This window comes from Macrosteles quadrilineatus, unplaced genomic scaffold (genome assembly GCF_028750875.1).
Source record: "Macrosteles quadrilineatus isolate MER2022 unplaced genomic scaffold, UCM_ALF_1.0 Scaffold_3__2_contigs__length_128488019, whole genome shotgun sequence".
Classification (NCBI taxonomy): domain Eukaryota; kingdom Metazoa; phylum Arthropoda; class Insecta; order Hemiptera; family Cicadellidae; genus Macrosteles; species Macrosteles quadrilineatus.
The window spans coordinates 23,291,613-23,316,304 of record NW_026542596.1 but is presented as its reverse complement, the minus strand read 5'-3'; the positions used below and the strand labels follow the sequence as shown (position 1 = coordinate 23,316,304).

At 33.4% G+C, this 24,692-nt stretch overlaps 1 protein-coding gene across 13 annotated transcripts in view; it reads right to left on the bottom strand.

Annotated features, from left to right (window-relative positions):
* LOC128988605 (collagen alpha chain CG42342-like) overlaps window positions 1–24,692 on the bottom strand; it is a 323,334-nt gene that overhangs the window by 69,580 nt on the left and 229,062 nt on the right. For all 13 annotated transcript variants that reach the window (XM_054410032.1, XM_054410043.1, XM_054410034.1 and 10 more), the window contains one exon: window positions 10,557–10,592. In XM_054410032.1, coding sequence (XP_054266007.1) covers window positions 10,557–10,592 — 36 coding nt within the window. The remainder of the gene's footprint in view (window positions 1–10,556; window positions 10,593–24,692) is intronic.

Genomic DNA, 24,692 nt, shown 5'->3' with positions numbered 1-24,692 from the left:
GGTTACATCTTGTTGGGATATTAGAGTGGCAGAAAAGCCGATCAAGAGTAGAATGAAAGTTTAGATAAATGAGAGAAATTAAGTGTAGATACATCAGGATATCAGCGTATCAGGAGAGTAGGTCTGATGTCAGGAGTCCAGGAGCGAAGGTTAATTGTGAGGTCGCGGTAACGAAGACACGTAGCTAGGAAGGTGCGACTGTACACATACGTCATTCTAGCTCCTCAGTCCTGAACTCCTGTAGTCCTGTACACCAGGGAGATACCGCGAGTGATAAGAACCAGGGACATTCCTGGCCAGCTGTTGAGGAATAACGGAATCATGTTGGGCTGCCGGATTACATCTGGGATAGTCTGTAGTAGAGTGATAAATACGTTTCTAATGACAAAATGATTAACTAAACACTGCGTGTTTATTAGCTCGATATACAAGGTATAGGGGAAGACTATTAAGGTTGCAAAATAAAATTATATTCTATTTATTTTTGAAGTGTTAATTTTTAGTCCTGGCTACATTATCAGCTTAGCTTACGAGGAATGTTCGTTAGACAACTCACGCTCATACACTACCTACAGTCATTCGCTTTTGAATACTAAAGCAGACATCTCTTCTGTAGCCTATTTGTATTTCAAAAGAACATAGTTGTATGAACAATTTAAAGAGAAATCAACCGTCTAAAGTTACATGTTATTACTTTCGTTACTGAGATAGATAATGTGACACTTGATGCTACGATTCTTTTCACCCTTCCAGGTAATCTTTCTTCCAGATAATAATTCTTGGGGCGAAGCTTCCCAGATAATCTTCCTATAAGACCTTACACCAACACTCAAGCTGTCACTGCCCTTGATCAAAAGATTTTCTTGCACATAATGTATACATCATTGTTATTGTTGTATTTTTCAATTTCGCAATTACATTTTATTGATTGTTAATTTGCTATCGTAAACTAATAAGAATTAGGAAGAATTCTTGTGTTTCCCTTAAATGATCTATTCTCGTGAACTTTGCACGTATATTAGGTTTGTCAAATATTGTTTGTCTTTGTCAAGTGCAGTTTTGCCACGAAGTGGTCGACAAATTACAATAATAATCTATTCTTTAGTTGGTAAAAAAAGATATAAAAAATAACAACATATATTCGTTACTTGTTTTGTTAAAATAAGTTCGTAATGAGTTTTTTGTATATTTTTAGATGAGAAAGTTTTTAGATACTGTATCCACAAACTCACGAAATCACAATGGAAAGTAGTATAAAAATAGATTATTCGGAATTTGTAACTAAAAAAAATAAATAATTGCTCGATCTGCATTCTATGCGTTATTAAATATACGGAAAGTATATCAAAAATACGTCTAATAACACTTTAAAAAGGTAACACTTAAATTTACAATTGTTGGAGTGTTATACTGTATATTTACATTTTGTAAAAAATAACCCTATCAAATTTAGGTTTCGAAACCATTCACATTTTAGAAATTTGTTCGACTGAATTAACACAAAATTTTACATAATGAACTGAATCCATAGACATAATTGTAGATTCCGAAAATTGAGAAAACTGAGTATTATTTTTCCTGTGATAATAAAGAGGCGGAAGCAGGAGGCGGACGTGTAGTTAGTGGTTTGGTAACCTACAATTTGACACCTACTTGCCCCCCCCCCCCAAACGCCCACTTTCCAACCTCATCAAACTTTAAGCGCGTAATTTTGGGGAAAGGCGTCCAATCGGGCTTTTGGCACCCACCAGTCTCTGGCGCGGATTTACCAACTTCATTTGGCGAGTTCGCCTTGTGTTAATGGAACACAAGTTTGTTAGTAAGTTTAGCCCGAGATTAATATTAAAACACATGACTTTGGGGAAAGCCATGGAGTGAAAGTGATAAGTTTAGATGAATTGAAACGTGTGTAAGACATCCATCCAATATGCCTGTATAGTGTAAGCTATATTTTTGTAGCGTGCTTAGGCATGCAAAATGCCGATTACAATTCCGGTGCAGAACAAAGTTTTAAAAATTATACGTAAATTAATTAAATGCAAACATCAGTTCCAAAACTTGGGTTACTTTTGGAGATTGCTGTCTCTAGGAGTCTAAACTATTAATTTAGATTTAAAATGTCTAGCACTGTAACTAATTGTTCTATAACACATTGACGACACATCTGAGCCCATGACAACACTGTGTGTGAGAAGTATAATCGACACAAGACAGCAGTCTATCAAGACCGGTGGCGGGACGGACGGACAGACTAGACTAGATTATGTTTACGAAGTAGCGGTAACACTTGATCTGGTGTGTTTAGTGTTTAATGTTTGGACACATGGGTTGAATACAACACCAACTGTGGCTGTGTTGATACAGGGAGCGTCCTGTCTGGCGCACCACACTATTGGCTCCTTTAGAAATTCGATCCGAATGAGAGCGTTAATCAAAGCGCTTCAGAAAAAGGAGACGTTTGAAGCTTTTTTTGACAAAATTCCTGGGGCCAAAGTTACTAAATTACTCGTTAGTACATTATATCTTACGAGCAATAATTGTGAAGGATAATTTTTCATGGGTGACAGCTTTGAAACAAAATCACGCATAAAATAATATTTTGTTTACTATATTAGTATTACAGTAAACAATAATAAGATTCGGATATGTTCAAAGGAATCCTATTTACGGTCAAATAAACGGGAGTTTTATACCTAATCCAAAGGAAATCGCAGTCTACGATTTCCAGAGTCATTAATCTGCTAAACTTACTGAATAAAATGGTTTTAGCTTGAATATTAATTATTTAAACCAATTCTGAATTACAATATTAAATACCACTTATTTTACACACTGGTCTGTGGCTCCGTAAAAAATGAATAATTACGTTTAATGTTACAAGAGGTAATAGTAGTTTACGCAAGGATTGCGTTAAGTTAGTCTTTAAGACAAGAGTAGAAAATTTAAAAACTTCTACGAGTGTCGTAAAGACTATTAAAGCGAGTTGCGTACACTACTTTACCTACGACTGTTTTTTAATTACTAAAAATCTGGTTTTTATTACAGTACTAACAATCACTACTCATAACTTCCTAGAGAGGTTATGTTTTCGTTTATTTTCATTGCCACTGAAAGTGATGCAATGACTTATTGTGTAATCAGCTGATTTCATGTAATTACGTGTTTGTAAAACTTCGTTTAAATAATACGTTACTTTTTCAGGTAATATGTTCAGCTAGCAGCATTCTTACCATAAATAGATCAATATTGTATATTTTTTGGACAACTGAATAATATGGTGAAACATTTAATTTACAGTTAGATCTCAGCATTGAATATAGGGTCCACAACGAGTTGGGTGAAAAAGTGGTTAAGAGATTTTAAAAATAAACCAGAAGCACAATTATCAATTTAACCTTATTTTGTTTTGCCCATTTAATGGATCGCTGGTATGTTATTTCATACCTTTGTTTCGATTTTGGTGATAAAATATTAGCACAAACAGTTTGTGCTCTCATTTCCATCTCGTCAACTTCACTTTCACTAACTGACATTTTTAAATCAGTTTAATCTACCTTCCTTTAACTTACACTAACTTAGGTTAAGAATACACGAGTATCAACAGGAACAAGTCAGGAACAACAATTAAAATTGTCAACTGATCAGCTGATTAGTTGACATTCGAAGCATTGCAATTTTACTTCCTTTCTCTCAATCCTTGAGCCTCATTGGTCCGTTACCTGTGTTGTTATGAGAAAAACTATGCTGTTATGAAATGAAACTATGCTGTTATGAAAGTAAACAGCTGTTAAGTGAAACTTTTCAATTCTAAAAACTAAACTGAAATGGCTACTTTAAAAAACGGTCGTAGGTAAAAGTGTATTTTACATTTTGTGTCAAGTGAACTTTCATAGACACGAAACCAGAGAGTAGCTTAAACCAACGAATGTGCGAATACAAAACAGAGGAATTGTAAACTTTAAATTACAAACCGTAAAAGACGGCATTACTATCGCCTCTTGTGACGCTTCATAAAAAGACATCGCAGTGCTTAAAGTTTAACTGCTTCTTTATGAGCTATAAAAAGAAGATTTACCGGGTCAGTCGCTTATGAGTCGGTAGGCGGTGGGCGAGTCGGGGATGAAATATTGATTCTACCCACTGAAAATAATGAGTAGTAAATAAGTGAGTTATAACTCATTAGCCGGTCGGCATATTGGGTATTTAGGCTCCTCCTTTAATAAATTTCGAGGGTTATTCTGAAACCTTTCATCGCGGCGTTCAGTAGGACTGTCGGCGTGGCGGTGGGTTCAGACGACTCATCATTTGAATGTTTATTATAGCAACAATGAAGACATTACGGGTGGGCACCGCCCCGGGGCACGTGGCGCGCCTAGTGGTCCATAATGGAACTACAGACCGAAGGACATCCTTAATTGACAACGGTACGGTCCAATATAAAGATAAGGTTAATCCCGACCTCACGTAATGGACTACGTTGAAATGTGGACTTGGGAACATAAATCAAGCTCGTGATCGGTCGTGGACGTTCCTTTCGAGAGCTTTTAACCGAGTTTCGACCGTTAAGCCGAAGCAACAGGTTTAGTTTTATCAGAGCCGGATGCAATTTCACACTTGTTGCACCGCTGGATCCGTTGCATCCGGATTTCAATGACGTTTGTTGATGTTTACGGGAAAGGTGTTTAGTAGGTTAAAGGCGTTTATACCAGAAAGAGAATATGGAATGTAAGCTATAGTTGATATGGACCAGGGCCGGATCTAGGAACCGCGAAACCCCGCAATGCGGGGGGCCCCGAGCCCTTTAGGGGCCCAAAGAGGTCGTAAAAATTAAAATTATTTTAATGCATATAAACATAATTGAATAGGACGGCAAGTTTAGTTTTGACACACAAATAAATATTGTCAACCAACATCAAAGCTAAAGTTAGAATTATTAAGTAAATTTAGACTTGTGATTTTACTCGTCGACAACTCGGGACCTCGACCTAGCTAGACAGTTCAATCTCGCCACTTTCAGTCAGTCCATACTCAGTCAGCTCAGTCCAGTCAGCACGTCAGCTGCATGGCGAGCTTCACAGATCCACTACAGTCCGATCGGACCGAGCGACGTGGACGACGAAGTGTCAACTAGCACTAGCACTCACTCTCACATCAGTTGAGCTGAACAATAAGTCATAAGTCTGTCGTGGTACAGGAGGGACTTACTTGTACTAATCTTTGTAGCGTTATCTAATAAAGACCTACCTAAATCTGCATCTATAGTTCATAGTTTTCTTAATCTAGTTGTGTAATGTAATATTATTTGTGGTTGGATGTTAAATGACTTGTGTGTGTTTGATTTTATATTGTCAAGAGTTGGAAAGAAGCGAGGATAAACAGGTTATGCATGTGATACTTATCAGATAAAGATGGAGTCGAACACATTAAGTAGTACGAGTGGTGCTGCTAAACGGAGAAAAAGACGTTTGGAAAATGAAAATATTAACAAATCCAATAAGAAAATCACGTCGTTTTTGCGTCCACAAAATCCAAATAAGCCAGAAGAAGAAACCCAACAAATTACACTGAATCAAACTTCCAAAGTTGGTGAGTGCCGTACCATATTAAACTACCTAACTACCTCACTTCACCTGGATGTTGGTCAAGGTAGCCTATACATATAGGCTTTATTATATTATATTGGTTATATTGACTAGCTGCATAGACCTACTGCATTATAAAATCAAAACTTTATGTTCTTCCGTTGTTCTAGCATGCATTGCCCATTGCCCAATACAAGTCACTTTCACACTAACTTGACTAGTCTATATAAGTGATGTAGGGCCAGGGCCACTTTGCTCAAATAAGTTTAATCCAATAGTTCGTTTTAAACTGTAACAAGGTTTGGGCCTAACTTATTTGAGGAAAGCAGCTCTAAATTATATGTAGTAGGTACCAATAACTTACGTTACAGCCCATGAGGCGATATTGGAAATTATGCATATTAAGGTGACCATAGGAACCTATATTAATTTATATATCATTAGAAACTAGATTTTTACCTTAACATAATGGTGCAAAGTTTTTTCTGCGGTGACAAAAACTAAATAAACTACGATCGTTTGAATTGTATTCACTTACTGTCACTGTGATGCCTCTTGTTTTATTGTCCCTGTCCAGTACTGTGAATTGAAAACTAACACAAACATAAACATGCACATTTTTTCTTTAAAAATATAGATGCTCACATGGTATAAAATTTATTGTTGTGACAATAATTGAATACAACACTCTTCTTCTAAAAGTAGGCCTACTTATTGTATTATAGGTAAAAATTACTCCAAAAAGGTCAAAGAATAACATTTATCTAACAATGCAAAGTTATTTTAAAGCGTTCATACTTTTAGATTTGGAAACAACTGAAAAAGTCAATGAGATCGTCACTCCAAGCCCATCAAGAGGACTATTAGAAGAAAGTCCAAATTCAGACATAATCGCAGACGACGCAGCACGTGATGACACTGATGACAGTACTGTTAACATTGGGGAGTTAGATACCGAAGATGACATTATTGTTGCTTTGCTTCAGAAACAACATCCTACCGATAAAGGCCATTTTGAAAATGTCGTCTTAACAGAAAAAATTAAGACTTTCATTGTGAAAACAGGGAGTTGTCAACCCAAAGGACCTTTCCCAAAGAACGAAAAAAATAGATCTTTCTCTTGTGCATACTACAAGACAAATACAGAGAAATCCACACAATGCCAGTCTCTTCCTTTAAAGTGGTTAAATTATTCCTTAATACAAGATTGTGTTTATTGTTTACCATGTTGGCTATTTGCTGGATCTGACAGCAAATTAAATTGGTTGAACGGAATAAGTGATTGGCAAGGCTTGTCTAAGAAAATTAAATATCATAGCACATCTCATTCACATATTTCAGCCTGTCTGGTTTTACACCAATGGGAAGCAAGCAAAAAAATTGACGACCATATGGAGTTAGAAAACAAACGTGAACAATCTTTCTGGGCTCAGCTTTTAGAGAGATTATTTGATGTAACTTTAATGTTAGCAAAAAACTCTTTAGCATTTAGAGGTTCCAAAGAACATGGGGGAAATTATGATGGCAATTTTTTGTCTGTAGTTAAATTGCTTTCAAAATACGATCCTATATTGAATCAAGCTTTAAATTCGTCTCAAGGCCAAACTCGTTACTTAAGCCATGATATTCAAAACCAAATCATTCGGTGCATGTCTTCAGCCATTCTCGAGGAGATCATAACAAACGTAAACAAAGCTCAGTGTTTCTCAATTATCGTTGACACAACACAGGATATTTCTAAAAAAGATCAACTGAGTTTTATCATCAGATACGTTCAATTAAGTGGATGTGATGATGTTCTAAGTGAAGATGCAAATAAAAAAAGAGAGATGAAGATTGAAGAATCCTTTTTGGGATTTTATCATATTCAAGACTCAACTGCGGCAGGGCTGTCTACAGTAATCTTAAATACATTGCAAGGGTTTGGATTAAACCTTAACAAGTGTAGAGGTCAAGGATATGATGGGGCCTCGACTATGAGTGGAGCATACTCTGGGGTTCAAGCGAGAATTCAAAGTGTTGAAGAACTTGCTATTTATGTACACTGTGCAGCTCACAACCTCAATTTAGTCATCAATGATACGGTTAACAACATCAAGGAAATATCCGCATATTTTACAACTCTTCAAGCACTGTATGTTTACTTTGGCCACAGCATCAACAGATGGGACTTGCTCTCTTCTTTGACAAATGAATCAGAAATAACTCTGAAAAAACTCAACCCCACGAGATGGGCATCAAGACATGAATCGATTCTGGCAATAAAAATGAGATACCCAGACGTAATTAAGACTTTAGTTAGAATTTCTCTCGAAAGTAAAAAAGCAGAGGAAGTGTCAGAAGCAAAACGATTACTTAAAAGTATTAACAGCTTTGACTTTATCTTGCTAACAGTTATGCTTTCAAAGGTATTCACAGAGCTTAATATTGTATCAAAGCTTCTCCAAGGTAAAGAAAAAGACCTTGAAAAGGCTACAGACCTTCTTCAAAGAAGCAAAGATACTCTGTTAAAGATGAGACAAGAATACAATACAGTCAAACAAGAAGCTGTAGATCTTGCTATAAGATGGAATGTAGATCCTGTGTTCATGCCAAAGAGACAGACTATGGTAAAGAAACATTATGACGAGCTATCTGAAGACCACAGGTTTTCTAATGAGGACCAAATGTTTAGAATTAATGTTTTTTACAAGTTGTTTGATTTAGTTAATGGGCAGATTTGCAAGAGATTTTCTTCTCTTGAAGGTGTTGTCCGCCTATTTTCTGTGTTATTTCCAAAGACACTGATAGCCCTAACAGAAAATGAAATAAAAGAGAGAGGCAACATTCTTCAACAAAAATATGCTAAAGACATCGGACCATCTTTTTCTTTGGAGCTTATTTCCTTGCGAGGAAGCCTAAAGGATGAAATTGCCCAAGTGAAATCGGTGTTTGATTTTGCTAAACTGTTGTATGTGGACTTTGAGTTTATTTCCTCAAGCTTTACAGAAGTGCTTACAGCTATAAATATCTTTCTTACATTACCAGTAACTGTGGCGTCTGCAGAGAGGTCGTTCTCTACTCTAAAAAGAACAAAAAGCTATTTGAGGAACAACATGGGCCAAGAGAGACTAAGTGACCTAGGTGTAATTTCAATTAACGAGAAAGAAGCCTCCAAACTTAATCACAGAGAACTTGTACAGAGATTTTCTTTAATGAAAACCAGAAAGAAGACATTTTAGTACTGTATCATGTAACATGATTTGTATGTAGACCTATCTACCTTGAAAATATATTGTAAAAAAGAAACAAAGTTTGAATCAAGACGTTTTTTTATTACTTTACCTTATTATTTATTCTTGAAATTCTTAATGTAAAAACCCTTTTACTTTGTTGTACAATATGCATTTTATAATTTGAAAAGCTATAAATCTTATTACGATCTCGATCTGTCAACGCAATTATTTAGAGATCATTCAAATATTGAATACTACTGTAGTTTTGTAGGGTTATGTTTATCGTGCCGTGCCGCCGGTATTCTATAGTTGTTAAATTAAATAATTAATTAATATACACAGTTGTACCTGTACCTCTGTTCTGTTTCTTTTCGTTATAAATGTAGTTAAGTGCGAATTAATGAACAATGAATTCGGTGAAAAACATTTCTACGAAGTATGCCAGTGGTGAGGTTGTAAGTTTTGAACAGAGAGTTGAGTTAAAGCTGCTAGCTAGGCCCGCCAAAACCTGATTTAGTTTATAACCCAATCTCAAAAATCATGCAAGGGTAGAAAAGGATTTTCTATAAATTAGATTAAAACTAAAAATTAAAACTAGGTTTAAAAAGTGCAAGTTAAATTATGAAATAGAAACCACAATAGAGGATTAGTTGTTATGTTTTGCAATATCTATTCATATTTTAATATAGGCCTAGTTATATTAGGATAATAAATCTGATCTATTAAATAAATTGGTAAAAACTATTTAAAAAATATACTTTACTCTACTCTACTTATGTCTACTTGCTCGTGACAAACAACGGGTGAAATGGGAGTTTTTGGACTATTATTGGACACAGTTTTAGACGTTAAAAAATGCTTTAGAAAGTCACCAAACGGCTATAAAAATGTGAAAATTTTCCGGGGGAGGACCCCCGGACCCCCCTCTTCTCTTGGGGGGTGCTCCACACCCCCCAAACCCCCCGGAGTCCCGTACACAGCTGTAGGGGCCCTTGGAGGACTTTTGCAGGGGGGCCCATATTTTGTAGATCCGGCCCTGATATGGACGACAATAACTGAATCAGAGTTGAATTCAAAGTTGAGTAGTATTGGAAATTTGTCCACCGTCCATCGAAGACATAGAGAATACACACATATGTTGATATTCCTACATACTCTAAGTTTCAAATGTCAGCACTTACCATACTCTAACACATTTTACATACACAAACTAATTTTGGATGATTTCAGTTAGTTTTTTGTTACGAGATTCCAGTGCAACAGACAGGGGAAGTATAAATGATCAAATGTTCAACATATTTTCTTCGTTTACGAGTCTTAACATATTACCATATTATCCCTACATATTTAGGATGTTCAGTGGATTTTTAATATTTGCCACTATTCGTTAGTATTCTGTTGATAAATCATTGTCATCGTAAAACATGGATGAGTATGACATTTAGTGAATATATTACTCCATGTACGTAAAACTTGTGTCAGAGCCTCACAAACAAGGCATTATATGTATGCCTCTGTACATGTGGATGTATGCAGGGAAAGTATAAAAAGAAGGTGTGTCTGGGGTCAGAGTTTTTGGACATTCGATATACAAAACCGAATTACGAGAATAATTATACTCTTGTACTAATAACCGAAGTATACACGTATATACATGTTTTTCATATTTGTTTATATCGTACATAATTTATCCCATAACCCCCTCTAAAAATAATATATTTTATTTACATCATGCATTCATACTTTTTCAAATACTCACCGGGTCTCCTTTGGGGCCGTCCAGTCCGATCGGGCCCTTAAACAGACAACAATTTGAGATTAGTCGGCGCTATTGATGTGGGAGAAACGGGGGATTGATGTGGTAAACGGTCATATCCTCAGTGAGTAGTGAGGGGGCGTCTCTCACACGAGGCCGAGTACACTGATTATAGTCTGCTCGGTGAAGGATAACAATCGTGACATGTAATATGGTAGCATAATTATAAAGACCTATATAAATTGAACTAATACGAAAACGTACCTACAAAGATGTAAAACATATGCATACACCTTTTCTTGTGTTAAAAAACACTTAAAACTAAAACAGGAATCCAAAAAGGTAATAAAATAGTTCATAAAGAATTTAGGTGAATATCTTGATAGCAAAATGTATTTACAAGCTGAGGGTTTTTGTTAGTATATTTGCCAAATGTGAATGACACACCACGTAAAATCATGACTGCCCAACTCCGATATAAATTATACCTTAATTATTTGAGTGGACTTCTCAAAACATTTACAAAGCGAAAAAGAATCTTTTGTAATAGCTAACTATCAGGGCTAGAGATATACAGGGCTAGATGTATATCTGTAGCCCTGGCTATCTATCGACATTAAAGCTAGATACTATTATTATTTTTCTCTACGTATATTTTATTGCATTGTTACCCTTTACTCAATATAACTATGTTCTGAAGGCCACTGTACACTGTACATTTTTACTAATATAATGTTGATGTGTTACTGCAGCTCAACTGGACTGTTAGTAATGATCTAATTTAGTTGTCCTTTTCACCTAAACAGTTTGATTTCAGATTACTTAACAACTCCAATAGTCTTATTTTTATTTTAAGAATGCAATATTTATGCAAAATTTGTAAAACCAAAATTTACAAAGAACCACTGTGCTAGTAATTGAAAAAAAAAAACATATTTCTACCTGCAGTCATTAACCTGCAGATTTTTTGCCACGGTTTATATACTTTTAAACCGTATGCAATGTATAAACTAATACAAAGTGTGAAACAGCAAAACGCAGAGAGTTCATCGGACATCTGCTAAGGACAGTGGTCTACGCCATAGCGCCGTGATCACCAAGGTTCAGATAAAATCAGTCAAGTATTTATAGACGCGTCGCTTACATCCTCGGATATCTACTAACGATGTAATAAATAAATGCGGGTCTCTAACCGCCACTGTAAAACACGTCTATTTCTGGGTGGCGTCACGACTATTGACTTGGATGCTGCAAATCAACTTCTCATCCCATTGTAAATGTCTGAAGAATTTCTGCATGTGTGGTTGTTTTCTGGTAATACTTGGTGGGTTCTGGCGTTAGTGAGTGTATCGCTTATGTTATAGTTACGGACTTAGGTACGGAAGAAGCGCGTTCTATAGCACTAATTCAAAGCATATCCACATAAATTTGAGGAGGGGAACTTTACTTTAAAAGGGCTAAGGGCTTGGGTTACAATAAAGAAATGCTACTGGTGTATAGACGGTAACAAAACGGTTTTCTGCTTATGTAAGACGAGATGTAACGTGAGATTATTTAGTTACCCTTTAGTTATAATAAAAGGGAACAACAAATCCTGTACAAGAAAGATTTATATCTTTAGCTCAAAAAGTTTAAAGGGTGGTAAAATAACAAGAAATAAATATGCAGGAATCACCGAAATGTTATTTGAAAGTGCTAAACAAAAACACGCCTTGATACTTTTCAAATACTATTCATTATGATAACAAATTTGTTAGGGAATATTTTACGGTTATATATCTCAATTTATTTCGCTAACTAGGATAAGGTACTGTACTAAAGTATTTTGTGGAGTACAATCTATATATAAAGCCAAAAGTACCCATGAACTTTTGAGAAAACTACAAGTCACACCCCCATAAACCATATACTTAAAATGTTCGTCATGACTAGAAACCTTGCGCAAAATTATCCATTATGTCATAAATTGCCCTTTAAGGTCGTAATTCCTTTCTAAAGGGAACCTTTAATATACCTAATGTTAAAAATACCTCAGCTGTACTTATTTGTTTGTTATTCTTTCAATTTATTACCTTATTAAAATCAGGTGTGATTATTTGTTTCTTTTACTGTATTTTGTTTATTTCAGGTTAACTTAACCAATCAATAGTTTTATTAATACTTATGATGTCAAACGGGGCGAAGCCCGTGGGTAACAGCTAGTTTATAGAAGGTTACAAATAAATTAAATAATTTTTTAACAATGATTTCCAAAACAATTAATTGTTTCATAATTCCACTAAAATAATACCTACTTTTCCTATCATACAAGTGTTCCAAAGTTAGTCGGTTAGGTAGAGTAATCTAAACAGCTGATTCGGGAGGTAATAAATGTCCTTAATTATACTCTGGAAGCTACAATACATCTTAGTCTCGAGAACCCATCCTCATTAATATACTACAGTTGGGATGACTTCATTAGAGGTTGTACGGTGTCGGAAGGAAGATTTCATCAAGGTGATTTTTCTAAGCTGGAATGTACAAGACAAAACCAAACAACTGTTTCAAATATATTTGGAACAAGAAGTGAGCTGTTCTTCCACTGATTTTAATATTAATTGTACTAATGTGCTCTTTGTTTTTGTAAGTCATCAAATTACGTGATGATTCACTTAAAAAAAGTATGGGTTCTATTGTATGGACAGTGATTCAGAGAAAGTTCTCTAACGTGGAAGATTTATAAGTTTTGAGTTCCTATATGCGTGGACATACGCCTTAAAGTGGATTAAATTAAACCTTTGATTTAAGCCTCCTGTTAACAGCGTTATCTTAGGGTTAAAGTCATTGGAGATAGGCGGATATCGAACCTAGACTCTAAATCAGAAGTCCCGCGCTGACTGTATTAGTACATTACAAAACTGAGACACTTTTTATGTGGATACCGACGATAATTATTAACAATATACTTAAGTATTTATTTTGACTTATTATCCTGCACCATTCAAATTTGAATGACAATTTCGTTCCATATTCAAAACTGGGAAAATCACAAAAAAAAAGATTAAAAGTGTAGATTGCTTTAACCCATAAAAGAAACTAATCTCACAGTTTTACAGCAGTTCTTTACAGTATGACAATGATTTTAATTACATTAGGACAATTATTCTCTAACTAATACTGACAACAACAATTAATAATAGTCTTATTTATAAAAAATCAAACCTGTAAAGTTTTCTAACATAATTTAATTTTTACTGTATATAATACATAAATTAAATACGATGATTAAAATATCACATGGAAAGAAACGTCTGTCATTTCCATATTGACATCAGTTGCGATTCACAATTTAATTTATCACGACTGACATCGTCGTCTGATCGGAACAATGAGAAATGTCTGCTTGAATGATAAAGACTTCAAACTGTCACTAGCAGCCGTCAAGACAGTCGTTGAAAAATATTGAATAAAGTTGTATTGTTTTGACGTTTCTAGATCTAAAAGTTACTAATGCTGAAGGTGTCGTGTATTTAGGAATAGCTTTCTTGTTTGTAAAGTCATAAGTTTATTTAATAACATAATTCACGATAAATAATAATTCAACTGTATAAAAACAGTAGCTACAAACTAGTTCATCTAACTACGAATGAAATTCAATTGATAAATATAGACAATAGTCTAAATTACAAATGTTTTAACGATAAAAATAATATTTTAACAAAAGTTGGACAAACTGCAATTTTTGTTTTGGCGTTTGCAGCTATCCTTTAATTATTTTCATTGAATAAACACAATTTTACATAAAACCTATTTACGTAAATGCTTTTTAAAACTTTTTTTCAAATTGCTATTTTAAAAATCTACGCTTTACTGTTGAAGTTACGTCAAATAAACAATACAGACAGATGAAATAATTAAGAAATAAGACGAAGACTGACACACAATGTTAACCAAATTAATCATGGTATTAACAATAAGGAAATATTAAGTTGTTCATAAAACATTGCAATCTTATGTAAAACACGGCTAAACATACTCGTGTTAGTAAGCTTTACCCCTCAGCAATGTTAAAATTAGTACGTATTATTCCTATTTATTAGCTTTATAATTATGTACTTATACAAATTGAGAAAGACATGGACACACCCAGAACACACTTTACTCAGAATAGCGATGAAGAAATCACACTTGAAGCTCTAAATCCTCAAAGTTTGTCATCTCTTGAGAGAAGTGTGCAACGTCGAGAGACAGATGCATGTAACGAGCTATGAATATCTCCTAACGATGAGAAATGAGATCGATCCGCGATTTTAACGATGTTCAAAATCTCCAAAGACTCGTCAACGTCTGATACATCGCCTCGTTTGGCTACTTTGATTTAAGGAACATTTGAATTAGTTATGCTACCAAAGTATACTTAATTGTACGTTTTACAGTATTAAACTTATTGAATTGTGTGTCCAATTGCTGTTTAAAGAGTTTCAATTAGACTGGTGATATATTTCTCAGGAGCAATTAACTGAGGTTTTTGAACTAGGGTGTCCTGTGCCTAATCTCTATACAAAATTAGGTAAAAATTCGGGAATAAGTCTTTTGATATATACTATCCTTTTTGATATTCTCAAAACTTATAACCTGTCATAAATTTTAAAATATAGATTCATTAGATGCTCCATAAAAGTATTTCTTTTACTCATTTATATGTCTGGTAACTAGTTATATTTGATGGATGACAGTTATATGATGTTTTTATTCAACCATATCTGACAAAAACTTTAACATGACAAAAGGCATTCGTTTTTTGAGAATTTATTCAACCAATTGCGTAGGAAGGTTAAAATAAAAATCTCTTAAGAGGGTTTTACCCGGTCAATTCAAGATGGCGGCTAAACATGATAATGTTCCTGAAAATGCTTGTAAGGTTCAAGCTCTCAACATTCTAAAACTAATTTGTTTCCAATGATTGTTAGCTTGTATGTTCTTAACTATCAGAGCTTGCAGTGGTTGGAGCAAAATTAATTTTTTTTTGTCATTGAGAAGTTAAAATCGTATGTGAAAAAGAATAATTTACTGATTTTCAAAACGATTTTGTAAATACTTAAAGAAACAATTACGTAATTTCAGTTTAGCCAGTTCATAGTTTGGATCTTAAAGATTATTTTACAGTTTGTTTCAACTCGATAAACTCTTTAATAATGCCAGGAGGTTCTTTTTTGTAGAACAATGTTTACACAACCGGCGCGGCGGGTGGAACCCGCGATACTGAAGCCTTCAGTGCAAAATCTTTTCAATAAAAATATCCATGGATTTAAGGTTCTCATACTAACAGTTAATAACTTTGGTTTTCTTTCTACAAAAGAACAAAATGAGTTACTTTAGTTCTCCTTGTTTGATGCCTGTCTTTGTATACTTGAAGGTTTCACCTATCTTTCTAACTGTCAGGAGTGCAGTACGATTGTTAAATAAAAAATAAAAACTATCTGATTCCAATTATCTATTGGGTAACGCTGGCTTCCAGTCTCGACGTCTCGTGGTTGATCACAATCCTATGACAGCACATTAGGCAGGATGACTCAACGGCGAGTACAGGTGATGAACAGCTTCTGCGTGACTAATGTCCTTCAGACAGTATTTATTTATTACAAGTATTTATTTATTTATTATTTATTTATACAGTATTAATTTATCTCCGATTATGATGGCATTTGGCTTGAAGGTGTAAGGTGGGATGAACGGGCGTGAGTTAAAAACAATTTTCATGATATAAAAAAACACACTTTATTGCCCTCCCTGTAGCAGCTAACCTAGGTACTTGTTGTATAATGTACTAACGGTAACGGAGAAAGCTTGAAAATAAAAAATACGACATTTGAAATATCTTTGTTATTGTTGTGGAGATGTAGTTTACATGTTTCTCTATGTTGATAATATTTGGTTAGTTGATTTATTTCATCCTATACAATAAACGTTCGTTAAAAACACATTTTACCTTCGTAGCAGCAAAACTAAACACTCTTTAAAACTAACTTTATTTACGCTATTATTTTGCCCGTGCCGAGGGTAGAATATAAACATAAATTCAACAAGGATGTATATTTCTAGTTTTACTGTTTGATGTATTTTATGTGTTCGTGGTAATATTAATTCAACTTAGCTGGTGATTACACTATGTAAATAGCTTTCTAATATATTATATGTTTAACAGTTTTGCCAAATAACTTTAAACAGTATAAACTCTCGTATAATGGTAATTCCTAAACATTCTAGTTTTTTAAGACATGCATCAGTTTAGAACTTCACATGTAGGCCCTACATACTTCACATATAGTTAAATTGTTTTAATATAGTTTTGCAAGTGTCATCAAAACGGGTTGACACTGATAATTATTATTCATATCCTTATACCGTTAAAAATAAATAGAATTTCCTTCAAATTTTCATTATTTGTTTATAAACAGTATATCAGTAGTTTTTTTCTCTGTTTTCATGTCAATTACTGTAAATAGTTGTATTTTTTAGTTTTACTGTTTGACGTCTTTTTATGATTATTAAGTGGTACTAATAATCAATCTAAACTTATGTAATCATTATATATTTTTTAATAAATTAGGCTATTATTTTTCACGACTTTATTATTGTACTCTATATGATCTAAACGGTTTATACATAACAGTGTTTACCCGAACATTAGTATTTTAGATAGATATATAGATAAAAAACTAAATAAATATTTCATTAACAATCAGCAAGCAAAGCCCTCGGACGATATCGAAGCATGAACAGTCCTAAACAGATCCGAGGTACGGTATGGTAACTTTATTTTTGTTAGTTTTTACGTACTTGATTAGCATACCCACAGCAGACCCCTTTAGATCTTTGTATGATATTATTGTGTAGATATAGTACAGTGTGTCCGTTGTTACATTGGTCTTTTATTTATAGTTGATTGTTTATTTTTCTCTTTTGCATTTTTCCATTTGTTTAATACATTTTCATTGGAAGATTGAGTTAAATCTCAATGAAGTTATTAATTATGATTTTTCAACAAGGCTGATTAAAATACATAAACCTGAGATATATTCCTTGAAACTAGTAATACATCGAGTTTTACCTCCATAGTAAATTGTGCATATAATAAAGGTTGTAATGCAACTGAAACGCAAAATAATTTATTTCCAACAGTAACCCCACATGTGTATTTCAGTGACTTGCGCGTTAATCCTCTCTTGGCTGGCGTTGCCAGAGAGTCCCATCGCTAATGAGGGGTAACCCTGGGACCCTCTGACCGCACTCGCTCAAATATTTTACGACCGACCCTTGTCTGGGTAACCCTGGGACCCTCTGACCTACAACCCCAGGACCTTCCTCCAATTACAAGACAACTTCTCCTGTCACTGGACGAATGGCGGTCATCAAACAACGAGTATTTAGCCCGAGGTGCTGAGACTATGTTCGATTATTCGATTTAAGATGTCGAACAAAAACTACGTACGATGTTAAAGGCTTTATCTAGACGTAAAAATACTCATTTAAATTTAAAACACAACCCAAATTGGTACTTTCCTGTTAAAGGGAACATTCATTATTATCGATGATTTCTTCTCTATATTTCGATATTAACAAATTGAAACATATCAGCTGACAACTACGCGATAAATATTGTTCAGTATCAACAAACAATAATTAAATGAAACTGTTCTAAAAAAATAACCTAACATAACTAACCAAACTTGCTATAAAATTAAAAAATTACGTGTTTAACTTGCCTTTTCTATTATCAAACCCAAACGGAATTTTTAAATGGTCCAGCAAGTTTGGTTGGTTATGTTAGGTTAGCTTAGAATATTTTAGCCTAAACAAGATCAGTTAGTTGTTGTCAATTTGCAATGGATCGGAAAATAAAAATATCGATATATCGAGAAAAAAATCATCGATAGTAATGAATGTTCCCTTTAACAGGAAAGTACCCTAAAATCTTTGTTGATAAAGTTTACTTGTTACAGCGTCCAAGAATTTGCAGCTAAAATCAGTTCATTGAATGGTGATGTCACTTGTAAGTATCGCATAAGATTGTATATCTGTAAATAGTTCTTAAGTATGTAACCAACTTTTATTTCATTACCTAGCCAAGTTTGGTACATAGCAAGTTTAAAATGCATAGGAAAAATCGAAAGTAAAATAGCAGCCCTAAAACCACTGTTTACTAATACTTCAAATTTGTTTCCTGCTTTTATTAGGGGAGGTGAGACTGTTGTACCAATAAACCCCGCTGAAGCTCCCTTACTCACCGTGAGTTATCCCCCAGCAGATTATTAACCCCACCGCAATGCAGCTATCCTTACATGTTGATTGATGGAAACAAAATTAAATAAACGAATGTTTTACTTATAATAATGGCTTTAAAAAGTATACATTTAAATGTTTAGCCATGAGTAACGCCAGAAAATAAGTGATATTAAAACTAACGATCTTTTAACACTGAAAAAGTAGTAATTAAAAAATGATGACCTTGGTCTAATAATATTTTAGTTAGAAATAAGTAAGCAGCGACAGTTTAAAATTCGTAACTAGTTTTAGTTATTGGTAATACCTAATTCCACTATAAATCAATCGGTACCACTGTAGTACTAAGTAGTAAACTATGTGCTCTAAAATAGCAGTAGGAAATTAGAGTGGTAAATGGATGAACTATAATACTGTAGGATGGAACCATCCTACTATTTCCTAATTTTGAACACTTGGATTTTGTAGAGAGAGGTAAGACATTATATATAACTCATATAATCTCAACGACACGGAAACTACAAATTATGTATTTTACAACAAAATATTTCTCTGAATTAGTACTCTTTTTCCATTCATAATTGCAATTCTTAAATACAAAACAAACACGAAGCAGTAACAAGCGGACAAACAAAGCGGAAAATAAACAACAAAATTTTGTAATACTATTTCTAATTTAGATGAAAAACGACTGGACGCAAAACCCAGTAAAATAAAATATACACAGAGAATTGGACTCAAGTGTGGTAGAAAACTCGTAATACGATTGAACATAATGCGAGCTTTCATAACGAACAGCCTGGAAATAACGTTTGCAAACAAACATGGACCAGCCTCAGTGAAAAAGGAACGGGAATTAGCTGAAATGACAACATGGCTACTTGGGCTAAAAAGCTACGCTTGGATGAAAACGCTTTTAAAAATATTTGCGAATGTAAAATACATTTTGCGTCCTGCAGTTTGAACATTGGATCAAGTATATTTATTCTGTAAATGGTTGTAATTTCTGGCAATATTAGAGTTGTCGTTAAAATTATTTGGGGGTAATTTACATGGTTTACAAAACAATTAAATTATGCTTTGACTAAATATTTCATAAGGATGCTTCATAATGCCACGCAGATGAAATTTCTTTCACCAGCATGTTTGTGCTTATTTGGTTGACAAAAGAAATAAAGGTTTTTATTTTAAAAACAATTAGTATATGCTATGATGTTTCAAATGTTTTTTCCTGAACATTATAAAATTAACTTTACAAAACTAAAGTCAAGGCAACAACTAAAACTCGTTTCTTCAGATAATATTGTATACTTGCTAAAATAATGGTATACAGATACTGGGAAAAAGTGTTTATTCCAACCAGTAGTGGCATGCTGAAAACTACAAATAAGAACTTAAAACATTGACTTGTCGATAGGTCTGAGCAATGACTTGGACAGAAGGGAAATAAATGAAGTATCTTTGGATTCATTGTTGTATTAAATCATGAATGACAATCGAGTAAAATAAAACAAAGGATAATTCAATCTAAAAGAGAACAATTGCAAGCGCACTCTAGAATAGCCGGACCAGTATTAAAGGTGGATTAATAAGAACAAACGGAAGGAAGAAATCGTGAGAGAGAAGAAGATAAAGAGTAGTAATTCTGAGATCTCATCTGGAACCAGAGTACAAAGACTAATGCTGCAACAACTAACAATACAAATGTAATAAGACGTGCTGTTATTATTTGATATTACAAAGTCATATTTTGTAATAAAAAATTTTAATTAAACAGAGTCTTATCAAAATCGTTATTCTATAATAAACAAAACAGTGTCTGCCTGTTAAAAGCCCAAATAATATTCCCCTTGCTTGTGTCCTTATTTGAAAAATTGCATGCCAATTCAATTTAATCAGGCCATCAGCCAAAAACAAATATTTAATACAAGAATTATCTACAACATTGAAAGTAACTCAAAATAAGATGATTCCGTATTGCTATCACACATATGATATACGAATTGTATCTATAGCATATGTTAACATTACCTTCGACCGAAATATGTTACCAATCACTTAAGTTCACAAATAATGTGATTTTCTACATTAAACAGCACTACGGATGGCAACCATCATTTAGAACTGTTAACAGGCGTTACAAAGAAAAAGATTATAAGTCGAGTCACTGCCAATGACATGTATAATGAGTAATCGAGGAAAAAGAGTGATGCCACTGCAAATATTGGGAATAATATTATTTAATTGGATTAAAACTAATAAAATAGGGCAGGTAGTAAAATAATTTTAGGGATAACATTTATCAATATTTTTCAACGTTTTTTAGAGTATTAGAACAACAACAAAATCGTTAAATATTCTAAAGAAATTACTTAAAGTTTTAAGAGTGATATGGCTTATGCGTTCCAAACTCGAATGAAACGCGGAACCATCCAAACGCTTTGGGCTAATTCGGCATCAGTTAATACTGGGCTAAGTGAGTTTATCCCTTGAACCCCTTAGCGGTCTCCAGGCTGGGGGAGGATTAAACAGGGAAACCAATTTTGTAACCGAGGTTATACGAGGAGAAATTTTGTTAAGGGGATCTTGTATCCAGTTGTAAACAAACGCTTTCGTAATGAGGGAATGGCGTCCTTTGATATATGCATAGCTTGACAATCGTAATTGAAAAGTTCATACATTTTTGTATTCATTGAAAATAAACCTTAAAATATATACGGGTGAATATAGAGGGTTTCAGATTATTAATATTTTTGTTGCATCCTAAATGTACGTTCCTTAGTATTGTTTGTTACATTTTTGCCATGTTTTAATTTATTTTGTCAACTTTTTTTGGGACATAAGAACAACTAAGAACAGAAATTTGTATTCAATATGTATCAATACGGTTTTATTTGTTATTGGTTTTACGTTATTCGCAAGAGAACTATCAAAACCCTGGTTCTGTACCTATCAATGTTAACCTTTTAGTGAAGTTTTTAGGCTAATGACACATTTAACCTTGGTCAGAATAGATCTAGGAAGCTAGGAATCAAACTAAAAAACTTCATATTTTATAGCGAGCCCAATGAAAAATATGCAATCTTTATTTTGCATATGAATTGATAGTATACTAACTAGCTTTTGATTAATTTAGGATCGCAGGGAATTGATAGATTAATAAGAAAATTTGAAAATTTTACCATATATGCCTCTTTATTGAGCCAATTACAACTTAATTATCATAGAGCACACTCTAGATAGCTTTATCGTATATTTTCTGCGTGAAAATAATTTTAACAGAAAGTAAGTATATTATCATTACGAAAGAAAAAGTTATATATTTACCATGTCTCTAACCATGAAACATTTTTTAACTTCTAGTTTATTTGTAGCCACATTTGATCAAACTGTTTCAAACATGATGCATAAGTTTAATTTTAGTGTTTAGCATTAACAGCTGCACTAGATAATTTCTAGTCATGTGAATATTTGTTCAAAATGTGTAAAACATTATTTAGAAGTCCAATTTGGAAAACTTAACTCTGTGAATGAATGATTAGCATTAACAGCTGCACCATAGCACAGCGCATTGCAGAGAGTTAATAAGCAGCAGAGCTTAATCCCACTTACTCTGTGGTTCGCAAATCAGCTTTTCATCTAGTTCACTCTGCAGCGGAGAAATATAAGTTAAAACATAAAGAGAAGTTTGTTTTGTAATAGTGAAACTTCTGTTTTTACTCCAATGTTGGCTTGGTGAGATTTACATTTGAAATGATTGAACTGCGATTGATTGTTAATAAGGATTTTTGTTTGTTTAGTGCAATCCGAAAAAGTTGGTGTGCTACCACCATTGGTGCTGTCATTAACCATGGTTAACAACAGAGAATTAAAATTAGCACTTATATTATTTATTTTTTAATGTGTTTAGTAAAATTTAAAGTCACGTACGCAATTTGTAAACACGTTTGACTGCTTATATTCACATAGCTTAAAATATATATTGTAGGTAGTTACATATTGGGCATCATAATATTGAAAGAGTCAATAACCTTACACAAATGTTTGAATCTTTATTTTGGTCATAATTATACTTTGAAACACATAATATTCCGGAGGCGTCTTCCAATACCTCTGGATATGTATATTGCAATTTTTAATATGTTGAAGGTATTCCTTCGACTTATTAAGATAGATGTATTACCCATGGTATACAGAGGAGAACTAAAAAAAATAAAATACCCTAAAAACGTTAAGGAGGCATTTTATAATGACTAAAATGAAAAATTACATTATTTTCTTAAATATTTTACTTTGCGTAAAAAAAAAACACAATATTAGTTTTACCGTAGTCACACAACATAAATTATAACAAGCTATTGCTTAAGTGGTGATGATGTAATACGTTGACGTCATTACTTTCCTTCTTACATTTGTTATTCCTTATCTCTTTCTCTCTCTGTACCAACGTCGTCAACACCTTCAACAACAGAGGCCAAAGGTCAAAGACAGATCGGGTCACATTGCCTATTCAAAGTAACATGCCCTCGATGGTAAATGTCAGATGCCTGAACAATCTCTACTGCAAGGATTCGGGTTTAGTTTTATTATTGTGTAATTTTTATTTAAAATAAATTTAAAGCATCAAACAGCACTTAATTAGTAGTTAATTATGTATGTTACGTAGCGAATCCACGTTACTGTTGAATTACATAACTAAGTTGTACTGCCTTATAATATATGTCAGAGATAGTTTAAAATGTATAATAGTGCATTGCAAATACCGTATTTGTAAAAATAGTAAAACATAAAAAAACTACCGACGGGCCATGACTAAATAAGTGTTGTTATTTAGTTCACTATTTTAACCATTTTAAAATGCCATTATAGTGTAGTGACAAAACTACTTTAAAGATTACAAAGTAAGCAAAAGTTCCTAAAAGGGTCAAAATAAAATGTTGGAAACGACTTCACTAAGGATTTTTGTAGGATTGGATTAGTTTTGATTCTTTAAATTCTATCTATAAATCATACTTAAAAATGTAATATTTTGTAATGTATTCCATTTACACTATTGCCATTTATCTAATTTGTTCTCTTCCGTCTTCTTTTACTGTATTTCAGTTTTTTCACATTTCTTTTATTATTTACTCTTAATTTTAATTTTCTTTCATCTTACTCTTTTCTTTCATTCATGGTATTTTACTTTGTTTGGTATTAAGAGTGAGTCGATAAAATTGGATTGGTTGAATGAAACTTATTTAATCTATATTCCTCTTGGTATTCCATACCCGTTGGAAGTCTCAAGTACTAAAGATACCGTAAGCGCTGTTTTTTTTTTGCTAGAAATTGTTACTATTAATAATCAAATATTTGCAACACCTTGGTACAGTTTATAAACCTGAGAGACACATTCAAATCTCACTCCAAACTATAACAATCTAGTTTATAGCTTATATTTGAAAGGTGGTGACGTAAAGAAGAAAAACTGTGCAATTTCCGAAACTGCAAGTTTACGGGCTTTCAAAAAGCTAATTTCCTACACCTTGTTTTACGACTCGTTCAGTTTGTGCCAAGTTACATTTACGATTGGAAAATTTGGCAAAAGTTACATTAATATGGTTTCAAAATCAATCCAAGGATTAATTAAAAAATACCTTATCATAAGACAAAGTAGAAATGTCTTTACGTAACTGCTTTAACAAAGTACGTAGCCCTAGAATATTATATGAATGAAAATTGTTATCTGCACTATAGACATTTTTAAATATTAGATTATTTTGTTAAAATTGTTTCTGTACGTTTGGATAAAACCAGTGTATCATTCAGAGGGCATTAATTAAAAGATAATAGTATGATCATGCACAATTCTTACAGATTTATGATTTCAACTCAAAC